Raw genomic sequence first — 17273 nt, forward strand, 5'->3', positions numbered from 1 at the left:
ACCCACTCCTTCAAGTTTAAATGCCGTTCCAGTGAAAAACCAAGATTTTCCAAATATACAGGGAAGTGGTTTTCCTTATGAGCACTTGGGAACAAGAGTGACTATTAAATGTTGCTATTCATGGGAAAATAACTAAAACAAGGTTTTCCTTTCAAACTGCTATGTGTAGGATTCCTTGGATGAACAAAAATGAAAGGGGAAAGAAAAGTAGATACTTTGACTGGAGCAGGGGTTTTCCCAAACATTTTCATCTCACCTTTATACTCTTAAAATCAAACTAAACTTGTCCCCCAAATTTCTGTGAGCAGAGTGGCATTGTGTTTCACATTCATTCTTTTTAAAATTATATGCAGTCCCTCTTTATCCCTATTAATATTCTCCTTTAAAACTCTTTATGGTCTAATATTTTCTCACTAGCTTTTTATTGGTTGGCATTTGGCTGGCATATCTTTTATTTTATTTATTTATTTTTAAAAATTCCTTTATTTTCAGCATGCCAGGGTGCTTTTCCAGGAATGTATCTTCTAAGTATCATGTAATTGGACTTTGACCTTCCTTAATACTAAAAGTGTTTCTGAGTATAGCATTATGGACAGAACCTCTTTGTTACGCTTAGGCAAACGAAGCCAGACTCTCGGAACTTTCCTCTTGGCTACTCAACTCCCAGCACATGGGTATGATTCATTTGTGGATAGGAAGCATCATCTCCTAATTGTAGGCTGCTCTTCTCCCTCATTCAGGCCCCTCATAATAGCTGGTAAGAAGTGAAATAAAATCTGCTCCCTGAGGACGTGATCCAATTCACTGTCCTCTGTTAAAACCTCTACGTGCAAAGAAAACATTTCATACATATTAAGTACAATGTCAGTCTTAAACCTTTAAGAATTAATATTTTTAAGTGAAATAACGTTTAAAAAGTTACAAGCACATCCTTGCAGTAATGTAAACCTTGGCCCCATTAACATTAGCTTATAGATAAAACTTACTATAAATGTGCAATTCCTATTCACAAAGTGACAAATTAGGTAAATTCTGCTAGCTTAGATTCATAAAATAGAAAAGAATAAAGAAATGCTTATGTAACTTAGTTGAATCTCAATAGCTAAAGCGAGATACATTTTAACACGAGGTTTTACCTTGAGACTATCCATTTAAAGAAAAAAAAAACACAAATGGAAGCTTCAGGAAATTTTACTGACTGATTTATTCCTTCCTGATTTATAAAATTCTCGACAGGCTTAAAGTAATTTTACTTAAGTGAGTTTATGTTTCATTATTTCAACATTATGACCTTTGGATTACAGGCCAAAAGAATGGAAAAATCAGTTCTCCGGCAAGCTTATCATAGAGAAAAAAAAGACTAATAGCAATACTTGCCCAATTATCTGGAAAGTATTTATCCACTATCTCTCTCATTTTTGCTTGATGGGTATGAAGAATGGAAGGCTCAAAGTAGAGAATTACATACAACATGGCGGCCTGATTTGCCAGAGCTGTGCTCCGATGTTCTGGCAATGGATATGCTGAGACCTGCAAGACAGAGACCAGACCAGGAGAGGCAGATGTTAGCAACAGCTGAACTTACATGTGCCAAATAAATGACCTAGTTCTAGGACACATCAGCCTCTCAAAAGTCCGTGTCCTTTGAGGATCCCGGGCACTGGAAACAATTCTCGGATTATGGCATTGGGAACCAGGGCCTTCTTTCTTTATCTCTAGCCACATGACATTCTCTTGACTATCCTTGACTCTGCTGCAATTCTAACTCTTTTCCCTAAAAAAAGAAAAAAAATGTAACCCTGCGTCTCCCACTAGTTGTCCATTTCTGAGTCTCTCCCATCACAGACAAGCTCTTAGGACTGACAGATTCCACACTCACTGGTGCTCTCACCTCCTGTTTATTCTTCAACTCACTGACATTTGATCTCCACCATTACCTCAATGGAACTCCCTAGGGCCACTCATAACCTCACAGTCAGCTAGTTCAATGGACTCTTTTCAGCACTCTCACTTAAATTCTCTGAGGAATGAAATTCTCTCCTCCTCTGGTTTCCCAGACACCACTCTCTCTTCTCAGTCTGCATGCTTTGTGCTCTGCTTCTCTCTGTCTTTCATATGCTGCTGAGTCCCAGGGCTCCATTGCCTCATGTATTAGGAATCTCTGGCTCCACGTAGTACATGGCGCCTCGAGGACCATGAGCAGAAAGGGAGGAAATTATTACAAGGACAGACACAGCAATGCCTCATGGAGCCCGCGGGCAGGAATGTGGTCGGGTCCTGGGATGGGCCTGGAGCTTCGAACCAGAAAGCCTTCACTGTTTCTCCCCTGGATGTGTTTGCTCAACTTTTCTCTCTCTCCAGACTGTTCTCTATCACATGGCAGAATGAGGCTGCCCAAACTCCAAGTCTTGCATGTTGTGGGTAAACCCATGTCCAGAAATTGTTTCTCAGGCCCAATTCCAAATTACCTGGAGACAGGGAATCTGATCCATCTTGGGTCAAGTGACTGGCCCTGGTCCAATCAGCTAGGGACAGAGGAGGTGGAGGGTAGAGAGAGGGGTGGACACACAGCACAACCACAGCTCAACCCCGGTGTTAATAGAGGTCACAGGGCAAGGAGAAAATTGAAACACACTCCCTTGAGATATGGACAAAATGGACCGCCTAAGAGGCAGAAGAGTTAATAGAAGGGTTAATGAGAGGCAGTAAAGAAACAGCGTGGGCTTTGAAGTCATACAGGCCTGCATTCAAATTATGGCTCTGCTGCCTACTTATGTGATGTTGTGAAAATTATGTAAGCTCTCCAAGCCTTATTTTTCTCAACAGCAACATGAGAATAGTGCTGTCTATTTTGAAAGACTATTGTGAAAAATAGAGAAAACAGTATTTGAAAAAAACCTCCTATGATTCTGGTTCATGTTGAATTCTCAATAAATGGCAACAAATATTATGGAGACCTGGTATCTGCAGGTAGCTCCTCATTTTGAGTTGTCTTAAAAAACCAAACAAAACAAATAACAACCAAAAACTCTTTATTTACACTTAACATGTTCATACAAAAAACTAGCAGGCTACCTAAGAACTGTACAGAACAGGTGTGCTCTGTAATAAATGATATCCAGTTATCACAGGTCCAACTCTTTACTCTCTTCTAGTAAGAAAAAATATATATAATACCTAAAATTATGTTTTCTTTAGGAAAATGAAGTCAAATGGTAACTTTCTCTGGTACCATTTTGAGTGAGTGAATGGTACACATACTAGAGAGGAAAGTGAGCCTTTCCAACCCTGCTCATGCTGCCTCATTTGCCTGGGCTGTCCGGATATCCCCTTTGTCACCTGTTGCAATCTTGCTGCCCCTGTCATGTGCTTCACAACACTCTGCACTTCCCCTAAGATAACACCCATCTGGCTTTACTGGAATTCTTTTGTCTGTCTTCTTTCTTCAGCTACAAGCTCTTTATGAGTAGGGACCAGGGCCTGCCTTCTTCAGCAATGGATCCCCCCAGCACCAAGCACACGGACAGCCACATACTGCACACTCAGCAATCATTTCTCAACTGAACGCCTAAAAGAATGCATCTTCTTTCCAAATATAGCTCAAATCTCATCTCCTCCTTGAAATCTCTAATACTGCCCTAATTAATATCCCTCTTTCCTTAACAATTCCAAGGCACAACTCAGAAAGTTTTAAATAGTTTCTAGCTGCTTTTACTCTTCTGAGGAAGGAGAAAAGAAAGGAGCAATTGAGGAGGAAGGTGAAATCAGTCTTTTAAACTATTAGGACAGATTTAAAAATAGACTTAATCCCCACCTGGTTGTAAATATCATCAGATCTTAGCCGACCGATGACCATGCTGATGAAGGTCTCGTTGATAGGCACCCTCTGGAAGTAACTCTCAGGATAGTTGGGTGGTCTTTTGGCTCCTGGTTGGCTGGAATAACCTGTACTTCGAAGCAGCTTACAAATATCATCCATATTCGAATCAGCAGAAGATCGAGCAGCACTGAGCCGTGTTTACAATGGGAAATAAAGGGCCAAAGAAACCGCATATATTAGAAATGCAAAGTCCAGCAAAGCAGAAGAATTTCAGTATAACTTAACTTTATATAATTTTAGATATGACTATAGGTCAACTTATATCCCTAAAATTCAAAATTATATTTCAAAAAGCCTGTTGTAATATACCAAACTGATAAGATGGGTTCCTGTATGTATGTACAGTTTTATGTGAAGGTCCATGATCCGTTTCCCTAAAATCCTTGGGGCTGGATTTGTTTCAGAATACAGCGTTTTTCAAATATAAGAAAGTAATGATACATATATCATGTACGATATAATACTCCAGCAGGGTCTTAGATGGCATTCCATGATCAAGATATATTAATATTTCTACAATAAAATTTATGAACATTCACACAAGTGAGATAAATAAAGACTGTCTATAGCCTCATGTCTGCTCCAGTCAGGTGCTGACTCCAAAAGATTTCAAGTTAGGTCAGGTTTGCTGCCAACGTAGTTGCTCTGTATGCATGTTGTGCATGTGTGTATGTTCATATATTTTTGTCAGAGTTCTTTGGATTTCAAAACTGTGGATAAAGAATGTGAACCTGCACCAATTTTCATAAATTTAAACAATAATTTTTAAAAAGTCTATCAATTTCAAGTGGGATATACCAACTGGTTTTTCTTGGTAAGATGTACCTTCTACAGAGATTTAAGCAGAACATCTGTGATTTTTCTGGTGGCTTGAAGTAGTAATCCCCCAAAGAAACTCAATCTTAGACTTGAAGATGACCTCCTATCTGATGTAAGAACCTCCTTTACTACTGCTCTGACTTGTAATTGTTCAGTGTCTCTTCAGTAGTGGATCCTCACATTCTAATGAATTAGCCATTATACCCTAAGGGACAAAGCCGGATTGTCAAAGCTGGGCTTGATTAGCAGATTTTTTTCTTCTTCTTCATGTTGTTTATGGTTTTTGTTTTTCTAGGTACTTTCAGAAATAGAGGCAAGACCATTCATAGCCCATTTTAAAAAACATGGATGGTCAAACTGATGTGAATGAATTACGCATGCTGGTGGATACTCTCCTCACATCCTGATAAAGCTAAAGAAACAGGCCAGCTGAGTAGCCTAATTTATTGCTGAGAAGGCAGCAGTACCAAGTGTGGCTGAAAATACAACATCCCCAAACAATCCCTCTCTGTTGAGGATCTGCCTTTTTGCCCTATTTATTTTGTCCTAATTTGTAAGTCTGAAAATGTTAATTCTAGCCTGCACATCTTTAGCCCAAGTTCCTGACTCCTGCTTATTGACTGTTTCTTCCCCGAATCTTGATTATTTCTGACATTGACCCTGTATCCAGATTCTGACTCATTTATTTAACAAATTGAAAACTGTACATTAGGGACTGAAATCACAGCTGGTTAAGGTGGGTCCTGTTTTTAAGATCCTGCTTCTTGAAGTCATAGCTCTGTAAAGACACATGTAACACATGGTTGGGATGTGCGTTACTGTTTGTTCTGTTTTTGGTTCTACATATACATGGGTAAGAATTCACTTTCAACCTGGCCCTGAATTGATAACTTTTCAAAATGTATCAACCTGAAAATGATAACAGAAAACTCATTCATTTCCTTACATCTGCCAAGGAGTAGTATTTGAAAACTTAAAAAAAAATTCATTAGACTGCCAAAATTCCCAAATTAATCTTTCAGGTAAGGAAAATTCACATTCCTTTTAAAAAAAAACTGAGGTATCATGATGGACATGATAAGCTATATATCGCTAATAATCTATAATAAATTACTCTCTATATACTAGATTATATGACATATAATCTATTATAATGATGATGATATAAAACACAGATTGTTATATTTCTACATTATGTATTATACTTAGAAGTGATAAGAATCTTACACTTTTGCATTCTAGATCATATTGCTGCTGTTCACAAAAGGAGGATGGAAACCTACACTGTACTTTACCAATAGCAGTGCTTTTGGAGGGTGTAGTCTTAGCCCAGGGATACCTGTATCGATAGTAAGAAACGAGCATTCTCTCTCTGATTTCTCCTTCAATCTTTTGGTCGATGACCAGGAGCATAACTCCATATAAGTACAGTGCTTCACACTATGACGAGAAAAAGACAACAGCCAAGTTCACAGGAGTACACATGCTTATGGAGTGAAGCTGATAATGTGTAAAAGGATCACTCTGCTCTGGTTCCTCCTAAAAACTTACATTACAAGGAGAATGCAGGTTCCCCCCAAAGGGTTCTCACCTTCTGTACAGAATGAGCTTCGAAAAGTTTATGCAAAATAAAGTTTAATTTACAATGACTATCTTTCAGTTGGTCTATTTTTCATATTTTGCTTGGGATACCAAAATGGAATCCCAACATTATGAATACATAATAAGTCATTCACTTATTTAACAAACATTTCTTAAGTGATCATGATGTACTAGGTACCAGGCTAGATGTCTGGGATGCAAAAGATAAAGAAGATAGGATTGTTACACTGAGGAAGCTCATAACCTGCACATAATCTTTATTCACTTGTAGCTCTGCTCAAAGTCTACTATGTTCTAAATTCAGACAAAGACCTGCCAGTTAGAAGATAATTATCAGTTTATTTTGCTTCTCCTTAAAGAAGGATACACTGTATGTATTTGTGACTTACAGGAAAAAAAGTAACGCTAAGTTTGACATTCTTGATTTTTAAATTTTAAGTGGTCACTACTACTTACTAGAAGTTGTTTTCCATCTTCATTGAGAAGCACCGTTTCTAAGGTTTGCTGAATATAAACACCTTCATTGAGATCATCTAGATATCTAGAAATGAAACCCCAGAGCAAGTTATTCATTGATAATAAAAATGTTAATATCTCTGAAGAAGGACAGTAAAGATTTTTAAAAGATTAGGCAAGATACCAGGCATTCTGGCCTTCAAATAGTTTGTGGCCATTCATGCTCTTAGGAATAGATTGGTGAGCAGGAACTCATAGTGATCAGGGCCACAGATTATTTATGGCCACTCCAAGTAAAAGGAATATTCCATAGTCCTGATTTATGAATTACAGATATCTTGGGAATAATGGCATAAAAACATGGACTAGTTTAAAAGCTAATGAATAATGAATTCTTATGGGCTAGAAGGAAGACAATATTGTCTGGTCAGGGATAAGAAGGAAGGCTATGGTTACCAATGCTACAAAAATAAGTTCCTTTTTTTTTCCACTTCTCATATATAATAAACTAAATTAGGATCAAGATTGAAAGCCAACTGACTTGGTACAAAGCAAGATGATTATAATCCTTAACAAGAGCAGGAAATAATATTAAAACTCTAAAATACTTAAGATGACTAGTGCCACAGGAAGGAAAAGATAATTATCCATGGTATGAGCTAGTAAATTTCTTAGTAACTCAGAAAGATATACACGTTCTAGTCCATCCCTTCTCCCTCTCCACTATTTACTATCAAAATAAGCTATGACTAAATTAGTCAATACCTGTTTAAGTCTACAATATATTTATGCACACTTTGAAATGCTAAATAAAATCTGGTCACAATTTCTGTGTTGTTTTCCCGAAACTCTTCATCTAAATCCTGTAGCTCTGGCTTAGCTTCCAGTTTGCTTTCCCATAATTCTGGACCCTAAGAAGAAAAACACATTTATGTGAAACATCAAGAAAAGAGTCACAAACCAATAGAATTATTGGTAACAATTTCAAAACAGTCTTTTAAAAATTTGTTCTTATGCCTCAAAAGGGATATCAAAAATTGAAAGCAGAGGAACAGAAAGTAATGAAGATCTCAGAAGCACAGATATAAAATCCCTTTGAAAGAAATGGACTTGAATTGCAACAATTGACATGCTTTTAAGTGTGGGGTACTTCAATGTGAAACACATTATACCAAAGTTATCTTTTTAAGATTTGATTATATTGTGTTAGGGCTTCCACACAGTATATTATTTTAAAGTTAGTTGATACTAAATTTGGTTGAAAAGCTTTTCTTTTTAACTCCTTCTCCATAATTACTTAACCTCTCAGAGTCTCCTGGTTTCCAAGGAAAGCATGCTTTTGTAGAAAAGACTGGTAAGAAAAGCTGTTGAGGAAGATTACCTTAAAATAGCTGAAATCAAATATGATATCTCCATATTTCTGTTGATCAGCTCGGTCTTTTAACCTGAATACAGCAGGAATAAACTCAGAGAGCCTCAGAAGTTCAGCAATGATGGCATTGCCACAGGAAACAATTCTTAGGATTGCTTGGCCACAGAGGTTATTCTCAGCCAAAAAGTCCAACATCGTGAGGATAATCAACTACTCCGTGCCCGGCCACAGGAAAATGTGTAACTGGCTTCAGAGCTGGGGTCTGTAAATCATCAGATGAAACCAGGTCTGCAGATATACTGGCCACTCCATTAAAGGACCTGTATCCCCCCCCCAAAAAAAAGTATGAAAATCTCCATTTTTTTAAGGAACCACGTGAAACACACACAATATTTTTCTTCCAAACTCACTGAAAAAAATTTATAACACATAATGAGTTCTGATATGGAGGGAGGGCATTTAATTTCCACTCTTCATGTTTTCCTTGTAGAGGAACTTTGCTAAATTGCTACTCTTGGCCTCTTTCTCAACACTTTAATCACTTCTCTCCATGAGAAAAGACTTGATGTAGCTGATCCCTGAGCTTGTGAGAAGGTTCCAAGGTGCCCTACATTGGGAACAGTTATTAAATTTTCCTTACAGGAATTGTACCACTTCTTTTACCTTTGGGAAAAGATAACTATGTCCTAAAATCTACTAGAATTAGATGAGGGAACAACCTTTAAAAATGTTTTTTTTCAGGGGATTCCCTGGCAGTCCAGTGGTTAGGACTCTGTGCTTTTACTGCTGAGGGCCTGGGTTCAATCCCTGGTTGGGAAACTAAGATCCCACAAGCTGCGCGGCACAGCCAAAAAAAAAAGAAAAAAAAAGTTTTTTTCATATGTCAAGTATGGGAGGTCCTGTTATTGAGACTAATATATGCCTGAGAAATGTGACAGGGTGACTCTAAAAGTAAGGACAACTATTTCATACTAAGCAGTGGAGAAGTTCTGATTAGGAATGTATCTTCAAATGATATCATCAAAACTTCTGACAATAAGTTTTATGCTTAACAAAATTGAGAGTAAAGTTGCAGAAACTCTGTACTCAATGGACAAACCAAGAACAAGTCAAAAGCTGGCTTCATCAAATCGTGATTTCGATAATACAGTGTTTTGTACTCCACAGTTGTCTTTCATAGTATGAGCTTTAAATGGGTAACTTTTGCAAAAAATTTCCAAGGCATCATGCATTTTTCCAGAGGGCCTCCCAATTCTTTTTCACCTCATTATCTTTTGAAGTGTTAACTGTGTCATCATCTTTGTTGCATTTCTCTCCTCTAATTGTTAATTTAGCTAGGTCATCGTTTGTGAACTTCATGGAAGCCTAAATTATTTTTCAACTTCATAAAGGCCTGTGACTTCCCAACATTTGCACTTTCACTTGGCATTGGGATCCTGCTCTATCAACATGATGTCAACAATTAAGAAAACTGACCAAGGGACTTCCCTTGTAGTCCCGTGGTTAAGAATCTGTGCTCCCAGTGCAGGGGACACAGGTTCGATCCCTGCTTCGGGAACTAAGATCCCCACATGCTGCACGGCCTGGCCAAAAAAAAAAAAAAAAAAAGAGACTGACCAAAAAGTAAGAAAAGTAAGAATTTAATGACCAAATAGACAGCTTTGGACAAGGATAGCTGAATGAGGACTGATGTTACAAGTGGTCAGTTTATTAAGATGTTTACATCAATGCCACTTTTGAGTTCCTCTGTAGCCAAGCAAAACATTCCTCAATGCCTGTCACACATTTTTAAAGTTCACCCACGTGGTGAGCTACCTACTGTAGGTATCTATTACCTGGAAGCTCTGTATAACCCTTCAGGGTTTTCTTTTTCCCTTTTGGAAGTTTCTATCATTGACTCACAATTTGGAAATGTCTTCATTTACTGGGATGCTGTGGCAGCAACTGCTGGCTCCTCAACAGTACTTCCCACTCACCTACTCCTTTCTTATTCTAGAGGACAAAACATTCAGATCCTCACTTTCCCTCCCTTGAAGCCAGGTTAGACATGCGACTCACTTGTGACCGATGAGATAGAAGAAGTCTATGGCAGAACTTTTAGGAAATGTTTTTTTCCTCCAGCTACAAGGAGAGAGGCATGTCAGGAGAAACGTCTCTTGTTGCTCCGGCTATCCCCCTCCTTCCTGCCCTTGAGTGTGATCCAATGGATATTTGATGCCTGAAGCTGCAGTAGCCACCTTGAGACCATGAGGTAACAGGCCTAAGAGAAAAAACGCCAAGAACCTGCAGACTGTGGTGCGGAAGGAAAGAATCTAAATTCTTATTGATGTTACTGATTCCTTGATTCAACTGTGGCACTACCTACCTCTGTAATCCTTGTTAAATGGACTGCTTTTATGGTTTACCTAATGTTAATTGGGTTCTGGATTATATGCAGGTGAAAGCATTTCCAATGATACAGATTCACTTACTCAACAAATATCTACCCAGTGCCTACTGTGTGCCAAGCACTGTTTTAGGACCTGAGGCTACCGTAGTGACCACAACTAACTTCCTGCTTTCATGAAGCCTACATACTATTGGGAGTGGGAAAGAGATAAACAAATAAACATATTACATATCAGGCTTTGATAACGCTGTAAAGAAAAGCATGACAAAGGGATGGAGCGTGTGTTATTTTACATACAGGAGAGTGTAAAAGCCTCTCTGGTAAGATGATATTTGAGCAGAGGCCAGAGCAAGTGAGGGATCAAGCAGTAAGGGTATCTATAGCCCCTAAGATGGTCCCCAATGACCTCCACCTTCCTATTCATTCCCTGAGTGTGACTTACTGTCTCCCATCTAAAGAAGGGAATAGGGCAGATGTGAAAGATGCCATTTCTGAAATGAGATTGCAAAAAAGACTGTGACCTCTGGCTTGGGAGCCCTTTCCAGCGTGTGTGTCTTGGGAGAAGCAAGTTGTTAGGTTGTGAGACAGCCCTGTGGAGGAGCCCTTGGGACGATGGAGAAGTCTGCCAACCACCACTTGAGTGAGCTGGAAAATAGATCCCCCCAACCCCAGTTTGTGTTCACAGCACAGCAACCTCCCAAGAGCCCCTGAGCCAAAGGCACCCAGCTAAGCCACATAGCTGATTCCTGACCACAAATGTTAATAAGACAATAAATGCTTATTGTTTTATAGCCACTAGGTTTGAGGGTAATTTGTTAGTTTACTGATAGTGATCTAAGAGAAGGGCATTCCAGGAAGGGGTTACAAGTAAGTACTACAGGACAGAAGCAGAGATAGGGGAGGTGGAGTTGGGTCCCATAGCAGAGATTACTGAGAAGCCACTACAGTTGTCCACAACTCTCTCTCATGAGGGTTGTGTATAATACACATTAAGGCATAAATTAGTAACAACTGTGTTCAGTTTTCTCTGTGATGCTTGCTTGTTAAGACACGTTGATCTCTAATAGGCTGAATTTCAGATAATTTCATTCCATTTTTCCCACTGAAACGGACTGCCTTGGAAAATAAGACAAGTGAGAAAATAAAGGAAAATGAGAACAAAAGTCACCTGAAGTCCTCTGAAGACCACTAAACTAACCCAGGTCTCAGGAGGATGAAACTTTAGACTCAATTCAGAGGAGGTAAGGCTATGATGAACAGGTCTAACTGCTGCCATTTGGGTATCAAGATAGGACAGACAACGTGGCCAAAGAGAAAACAGCTTAAAGCAAGTCAACATGACCTGCCTTCTTTCCCAACGAACAGACAGACAGATATACTCGGCGCCTGCACGCACGTGGTCAGGGAGGCTTAGGCCTGGGATAATGACTTAAGTCAAAATTCTTGTGTGTCCAAGTCTTATTTTAATCCTTTTTACCTAAGAGTTACACTGCAGGCAACTTTCAAAATATTATTTGGCTAAAGTCTTTGGTAAATAGCCTCACTGTTGGCTGAAAAACTGGTCCTAAAGAACAGAATCTAAGAAGCATAATTAAAGATGCCTAATCATGTTGCAGTGAACTCAGAGGTAGGTGGCTTTATAGAAGATGTTAAGACTTAGTTGAGATTAAAAAAAAAATTCACTCTAGAATGAGATGCAAATAAACATGGTAGAAGAAGCTATATTAAATCTTCCTTTTTTTTAAATTGGGGTATAGTTGCTTTACAATGTTGTGTTAGTTTATGCTGTTCAGAGAAGTGACTCAGCTATATGTATACATATATCCCCTAATTCCCTCTTTTTTGGATTTCCTTCCCATTTAGGTCACCACAGAGCACTGAGTAGAGTTCCCTGTACTATATAGCAGGTTCTCATTAGTTATCTATGTTATACATATCATTGTATATATGTCAATCCTAATCTCCCAGTTCATCTCTCCCCCGCCCCCAACAAATCTTCCTTTTAGAGGTTCTGCTGGTGCTAGGGATGAAGACAACTCATAAAGACCAGCTTTCTCAGTAGAGGCTCTCTTACTATTTGACATGCAATGAAACCAGAGATCCCACTCAATTTCCTAATTTTGTTTTTACAAGGCACCCAGAAAAGTGGTTGTAACTTCATTTTCAAGAATTTGGTACGGAATTATGATTTTTAGTTTGGAAAGTAATCCTAGACAAAAGACAACATGCTTTCAAGAATAAAGCATGGCAACATCATACCAATTACCCAATGAGTACAGAACTGAATTCTGAAAATTAAATTGCCCTGGGAAGAACCAATCTTTATCCTACTCAGAGGACAAAAGAAGATTGATCTATTTTAATCCTTTTATAAAACCTCAGCTCCATAAAGAAAGAAGCACTGGTCTCCACCAATCCGTTATCAGGAACAAACTATAGCGGTTGTTGATCAAAAGGGACCGGCATATCTCTTCCAGAAAAGTTCTAAAATAAGCCTAATCACTCTAGTCTGAGAATCCTGAAAAAGAAAGAAGAAAAACCGGAAGGTGTTCCCTGTTGTGGGCAAAGGCAGTAAAGCCTCTCTCTCCCCCCTCTCCCAGCAACTCCTAGGCTGGAGGAAGCTCCACGCACTTGGAATCAGTCAATCAGGAGACCCAGTTCCATTACCGGCTCTGTGTTTTTTAGTTTTTTTAACTGTACGACCACAGACAAATTAGGACCCTCGAAACCATTTTTTGAAATTCAAAGGACTTTGGCATGTCGTACATAGGTGGGGGAATTAAGGTGCAGAGAGGAGCAATGATTTGCCCAAACTCACAGCCCGTGGTAGAACTGGAATTCAAACCCGGGTCCGTCAGACCGTAGAAGTTTCCACCAACCACTCAGGTTTCTGGAGAGTAAATGGAGAAATGACGACGCCCACAGAACACTGCTCCCGGAAACTTGTAAGGCTCAGATGCAGACTAAGCAGCTGAACATCACTTCCTAAAGCGCCAAAGAGGTGTGGAAAATTGTTTCCACCTGAGTGGAGGAGGAGATGCAGAGCCTGGACTGCAGCAGCAGCTCCAGGAAAACCCTCAGTCCTCCACGCCAGGCTCCCCCATCCAAACCCCACCCCAAGCCGCAGAAGCCCCCACCAAGGCCAGCGCGGCCCAGCCCTGGGGCGGGGGAGGGGACGGAGAACGTGAAGGAGTGGGCGCGCGCACACCGCCCCTACTCACCTGTCACGCGGGCCGCGCCAGGGCGCAAGCGCAGGGCCGGCGGTCGCACGAGGAGTCAGCTACCCCGCCACCACCCCTCCGTCTCCGCAGGGGTTCCCTTCTAACCCCAGCCCTATCCACAGCCGGCCAGACCCCAGCTTCCGCCCGGGGCTCCCTCAGCCGTCACATGACAAAGGGGCGGAGAGCGGGGCGGGGCGTCATGTGACCACTCGCCGGCGACGACTGATGACGCCTGAGCCCGCGCTCGCCGTTTCATCGACAGGGGAAGGGAGTTAAGGAAGTAGTTGGGGGTCCTGGTGTGGGGAGTCTGGGCGCAGCCAGACGGAGCTACATCGGGCAGCCAGGTAAGGCAAGAGCGGGGCATGGCGATGGGGAGGGTGATGGGAGGTGTTGCCTCCCTCTCGGGCTCTTCGCCGGTGCCGCGAGCTACGGTCTGTGGACCTATGTTACGGCCCTGGTTCTTTTCACGCCACAGCAATGAGGCTGGGGCGGTTTACCTCCCTCTCCAAGACGCCATCTCTCCATCCTTGGGCTCTATGTGTGTGGGGCAAAGATCACGAATTCTTTTTTTATTTTTTATTGAAATATAGTTGATTTACAATGTGTTAATTTCAGGTGTACAGCAAAGTGATTCAGGTAAATATATATGTATAATTATATATATATAGAGAGAGAGTGATTCAGGTAAATGTGTATATATATATTCCTTTTCAGATTCTTTTCCTTTATAGGTTATTAAGATATTGAATATAGTTTCCCGTGCTATACAGTAGGACCTTGTTTTGCCTATTTTATATATCGTAGTGTGAAATCACGAATTCTTGATCTAAATAAATGTGGTTTGAGCCGGCTTTCAAAGCAGGGCCTTGGGCAGATCGTTTAAATAAACTCTCTGGGCGTCAGTTTCCTTTTCTCTCCTATAAATGGTTGTGAGGATTAACGATAATGAGAACGAATTGTAGGGGCACCAGTTTATGGCTTGCTATAGGGAACCTAGAAATGGTGGTTTCTGTTATTGATGTAGCTCTGCCAAATCTTTATTGGTCACCTATTTTGTGTGAGGAGCTGTTCTATGTTATGTGGAATCTGTCAGAATTCTAGTTTAAGTTGCTCCCAGGGTGAAAGAGTGGCAGATGTGGGAGCAAGTAGTTATGATGGTTTTTAAAATAGAACGGGGTGGGGGGGGAGAGAGAGAGAGAGAGGGATAGTGGTAGCATGAAGGAGAGAACAAGCAACTGAGAGGGCTTCATAAAGATGTAACCTTGCATATTGGAAAAGAAGATACAGTTATGGCTGAACTTGTATAGGGCCCTGTGGATTTAAAGGAGGTCAGCACAGTATCTAAATTATTTGCTCTGTGCTTACCACTTGTTGTACAGAAAGATGAGAGGAGTATTTTTATTTTTATATTAGCTAATAATTGGCCTCACCTACAGAGAATCTTATAAACCTGCTCTGATCTGAATGTTTTTGTCCTCCTCCTACCCCCACCCCCCAATTCCTAAAGCCAGTGTGATGGTATTAAGAGGTAGAGCCTTTGGGAAGAGCTTAGGTCACGAGGATGGAGCCCTGCTAGTAGGCTTAATAACCTTTACAAAAGAGGCTCCGGAGAGCTCCCTTGCCCCTTCTACCATGTGAAGACACAGAGCTAGAAGGCCCTGGCCATGAATCACCAGAAGAGGGTCTTCACCAGAATGCGACTATGCTGGTGCCTTGACCTTTGGACTTTCCAACCTCCAGAACTGTGAGAAATGTTTTTGTCGTTTATACGTTATTGTGTCTGGTATTTTGTTACAGCGGCACCAACAGACAAAGACAAGGCCTGTTAGGGAAGGCAACATAACATGCTAGGGAAAAGCTCAGGAAGTGCATAACCTTGTTTTAAACTTTCTTTGAGACCATAGGTACAGAGAACAAAACAGTCACAGTTCCCTGGGGAAGGCTCCAAAGGGGGTTAGTTTAAACCAGGGTTTCTCAACCACTGCACTGTTGACATTTGGTGCCAAATAATTCTTTGCTGTGCGGGGCTGTCCTGTGAATTATGTACTTAGCTGTACTTAGTGGGAGAAATAGGGAAAAAGTGCGTTTAGTCCATCTTTCACCTCCAGCCATTCTCTTTGCTCCTCGATCTGAGTCGTTCCTCTTGATAGTGCAGAATTAACAGACGAATGTTTTCCCCACCTGTCTGCAAGTGTAAAGTTTCACTGGAGTAATGTGAATTTTGCGTTCATATAAGGATGGCTAGCATGTAGCAGACACTTTACATTTATCCTGGATTACATTAATCCTTATATACACTGTGTCGTAGTCAGCTCAGGCTGCTATTAAAAGAATACCATAGACTGGTGGCTTAAGCAACAGAAATTTATTTCTCACAGATTTGGAGACTGGAAGTTGGGGACCATGGTGCTGGTATGGTTGGATACTGGTGAGGGCTCTCTTCCTGGTTCGTAGACAGCCACCTTACTGTATCTTTTCATGGTGGACAGATAGAGCAAACCCTGGTGTCTCTTCCTCTTCTAATGACACTAATCCCATCATGAGGGCTCCCCCCTCATTTAAACTTAATCAACTCCCAAAGGCTCCATCTCTATATGTCATCACATTGGGAGTTAGGGTAAACATAAATTTGGGGGGGACAAAGTTACCTCAGTGTTCTCCATACTTGAATTATTTGGGGTGCTTCATAAAAATACAGTTTCCTCAGTGTCCACTAGAGACTGATTCAATAGGTCTGAGATAGTATCCATTAATAACTGTATTTTTAGTAAGTATTTCAACTGATTCTTAAGATCAGACAAGTTTGAGAAAACTACAAAATTTAATTTAGGGGACTTCCCTGGTGGCGTAGTGATTGAGAATCAGCCTGCCAATGCAAGGGACGCGGGTTCGAGCCCTGGTCCAGGAAGATCCCACATGCCGCGGGGCAACTAAGCCCCCGCTCCACAACTACTGAGCCCGCGTGCCACAACTACTGAGCCTGTGCTCTAGAGCCCGCGCTCCACAACAAGCGAAGCCACCGTAATGAGAAGCCCGGGCACCACAACGAATAGTAGCCCCCATTCACCGCAACTAGAGAAAGCCCACGCACAACGACGAAGACCCAACGCAGCCAAAAATAAATAAATAATAAATAAATTTATTTTAAAAAATTTAATTTATTCTTATAATAATGCTGTGAGATAGATGTGATTATCTCCTTTTTACACGGGAGCTAACTGAAGATAGAGAAGTTAAGCAACTCAACCAGAGTGATGCAGTTTTAAGTGGGGTGGACAAGGTGGAATTTCCAGGCATTCGTGTCCAAGGTCAGTTCACTTATGCGCTATTCTGTATTGCTGCTCACAGTATTGTATGATTAACTTGATGGTAATATTTGCTCTCATTGTAAAAGATTATATGCCAGACATTATTCTGAGTGTTTTGTTATACGTATGAACTCATTCAGTCCTCCCAGTAATCCTTGAAGTTGGCACTGGATCATGCCCATGTTGCAGAAAGGAAAAGTGAAGCATTGAGAGGTTAAATAACTTG

At 40.6% G+C, this 17273-nt stretch overlaps 2 protein-coding genes across 7 annotated transcripts in view; one reads left to right on the forward strand and one right to left on the reverse strand.

Annotated features, from left to right (window-relative positions):
* Positions 1 to 13882, reverse strand: part of WASHC5 (WASH complex subunit 5) — a 53612-nt gene extending 39730 nt beyond the window's left edge. For all 5 annotated transcript variants that reach the window (XR_009536573.1, XR_009536574.1, XR_009536575.1 and 2 more), the window contains exons 1-7: positions 13740 to 13882; positions 8139 to 8449; positions 7523 to 7668; positions 6758 to 6842; positions 6039 to 6139; positions 3815 to 4007; positions 1378 to 1530 (exon numbers count right to left, since the gene is read on the reverse strand). Coding sequence is in view for 2 of the 5 variants with exons in the window: in XM_060128587.1 (XP_059984570.1) it covers positions 1378 to 1530; positions 3815 to 4007; positions 6039 to 6139; positions 6758 to 6842; positions 7523 to 7668; positions 8139 to 8324 (864 nt within the window). In the remaining 3 variants the exon portion in view is untranslated. The remainder of the gene's footprint in view (positions 1 to 1377; positions 1531 to 3814; positions 4008 to 6038; positions 6140 to 6757; positions 6843 to 7522; positions 7669 to 8138; positions 8450 to 13739) is intronic.
* Positions 13883 to 13958: 76 nt separating this feature from the next.
* Positions 13959 to 17273, forward strand: part of NSMCE2 (NSE2 (MMS21) homolog, SMC5-SMC6 complex SUMO ligase) — a 223843-nt gene continuing 220528 nt past the window's right edge. For both annotated transcript variants that reach the window (XM_060128250.1, XM_060128251.1), the window contains exon 1: positions 13959 to 14083. The gene's annotated coding sequence lies outside the window, so the exon portion shown is untranslated. The remainder of the gene's footprint in view (positions 14084 to 17273) is intronic.

This window comes from Lagenorhynchus albirostris, chromosome 17 (assembly GCF_949774975.1).
Source record: "Lagenorhynchus albirostris chromosome 17, mLagAlb1.1, whole genome shotgun sequence".
Classification (NCBI taxonomy): Eukaryota; Metazoa; Chordata; class Mammalia; order Artiodactyla; family Delphinidae; genus Lagenorhynchus; species Lagenorhynchus albirostris.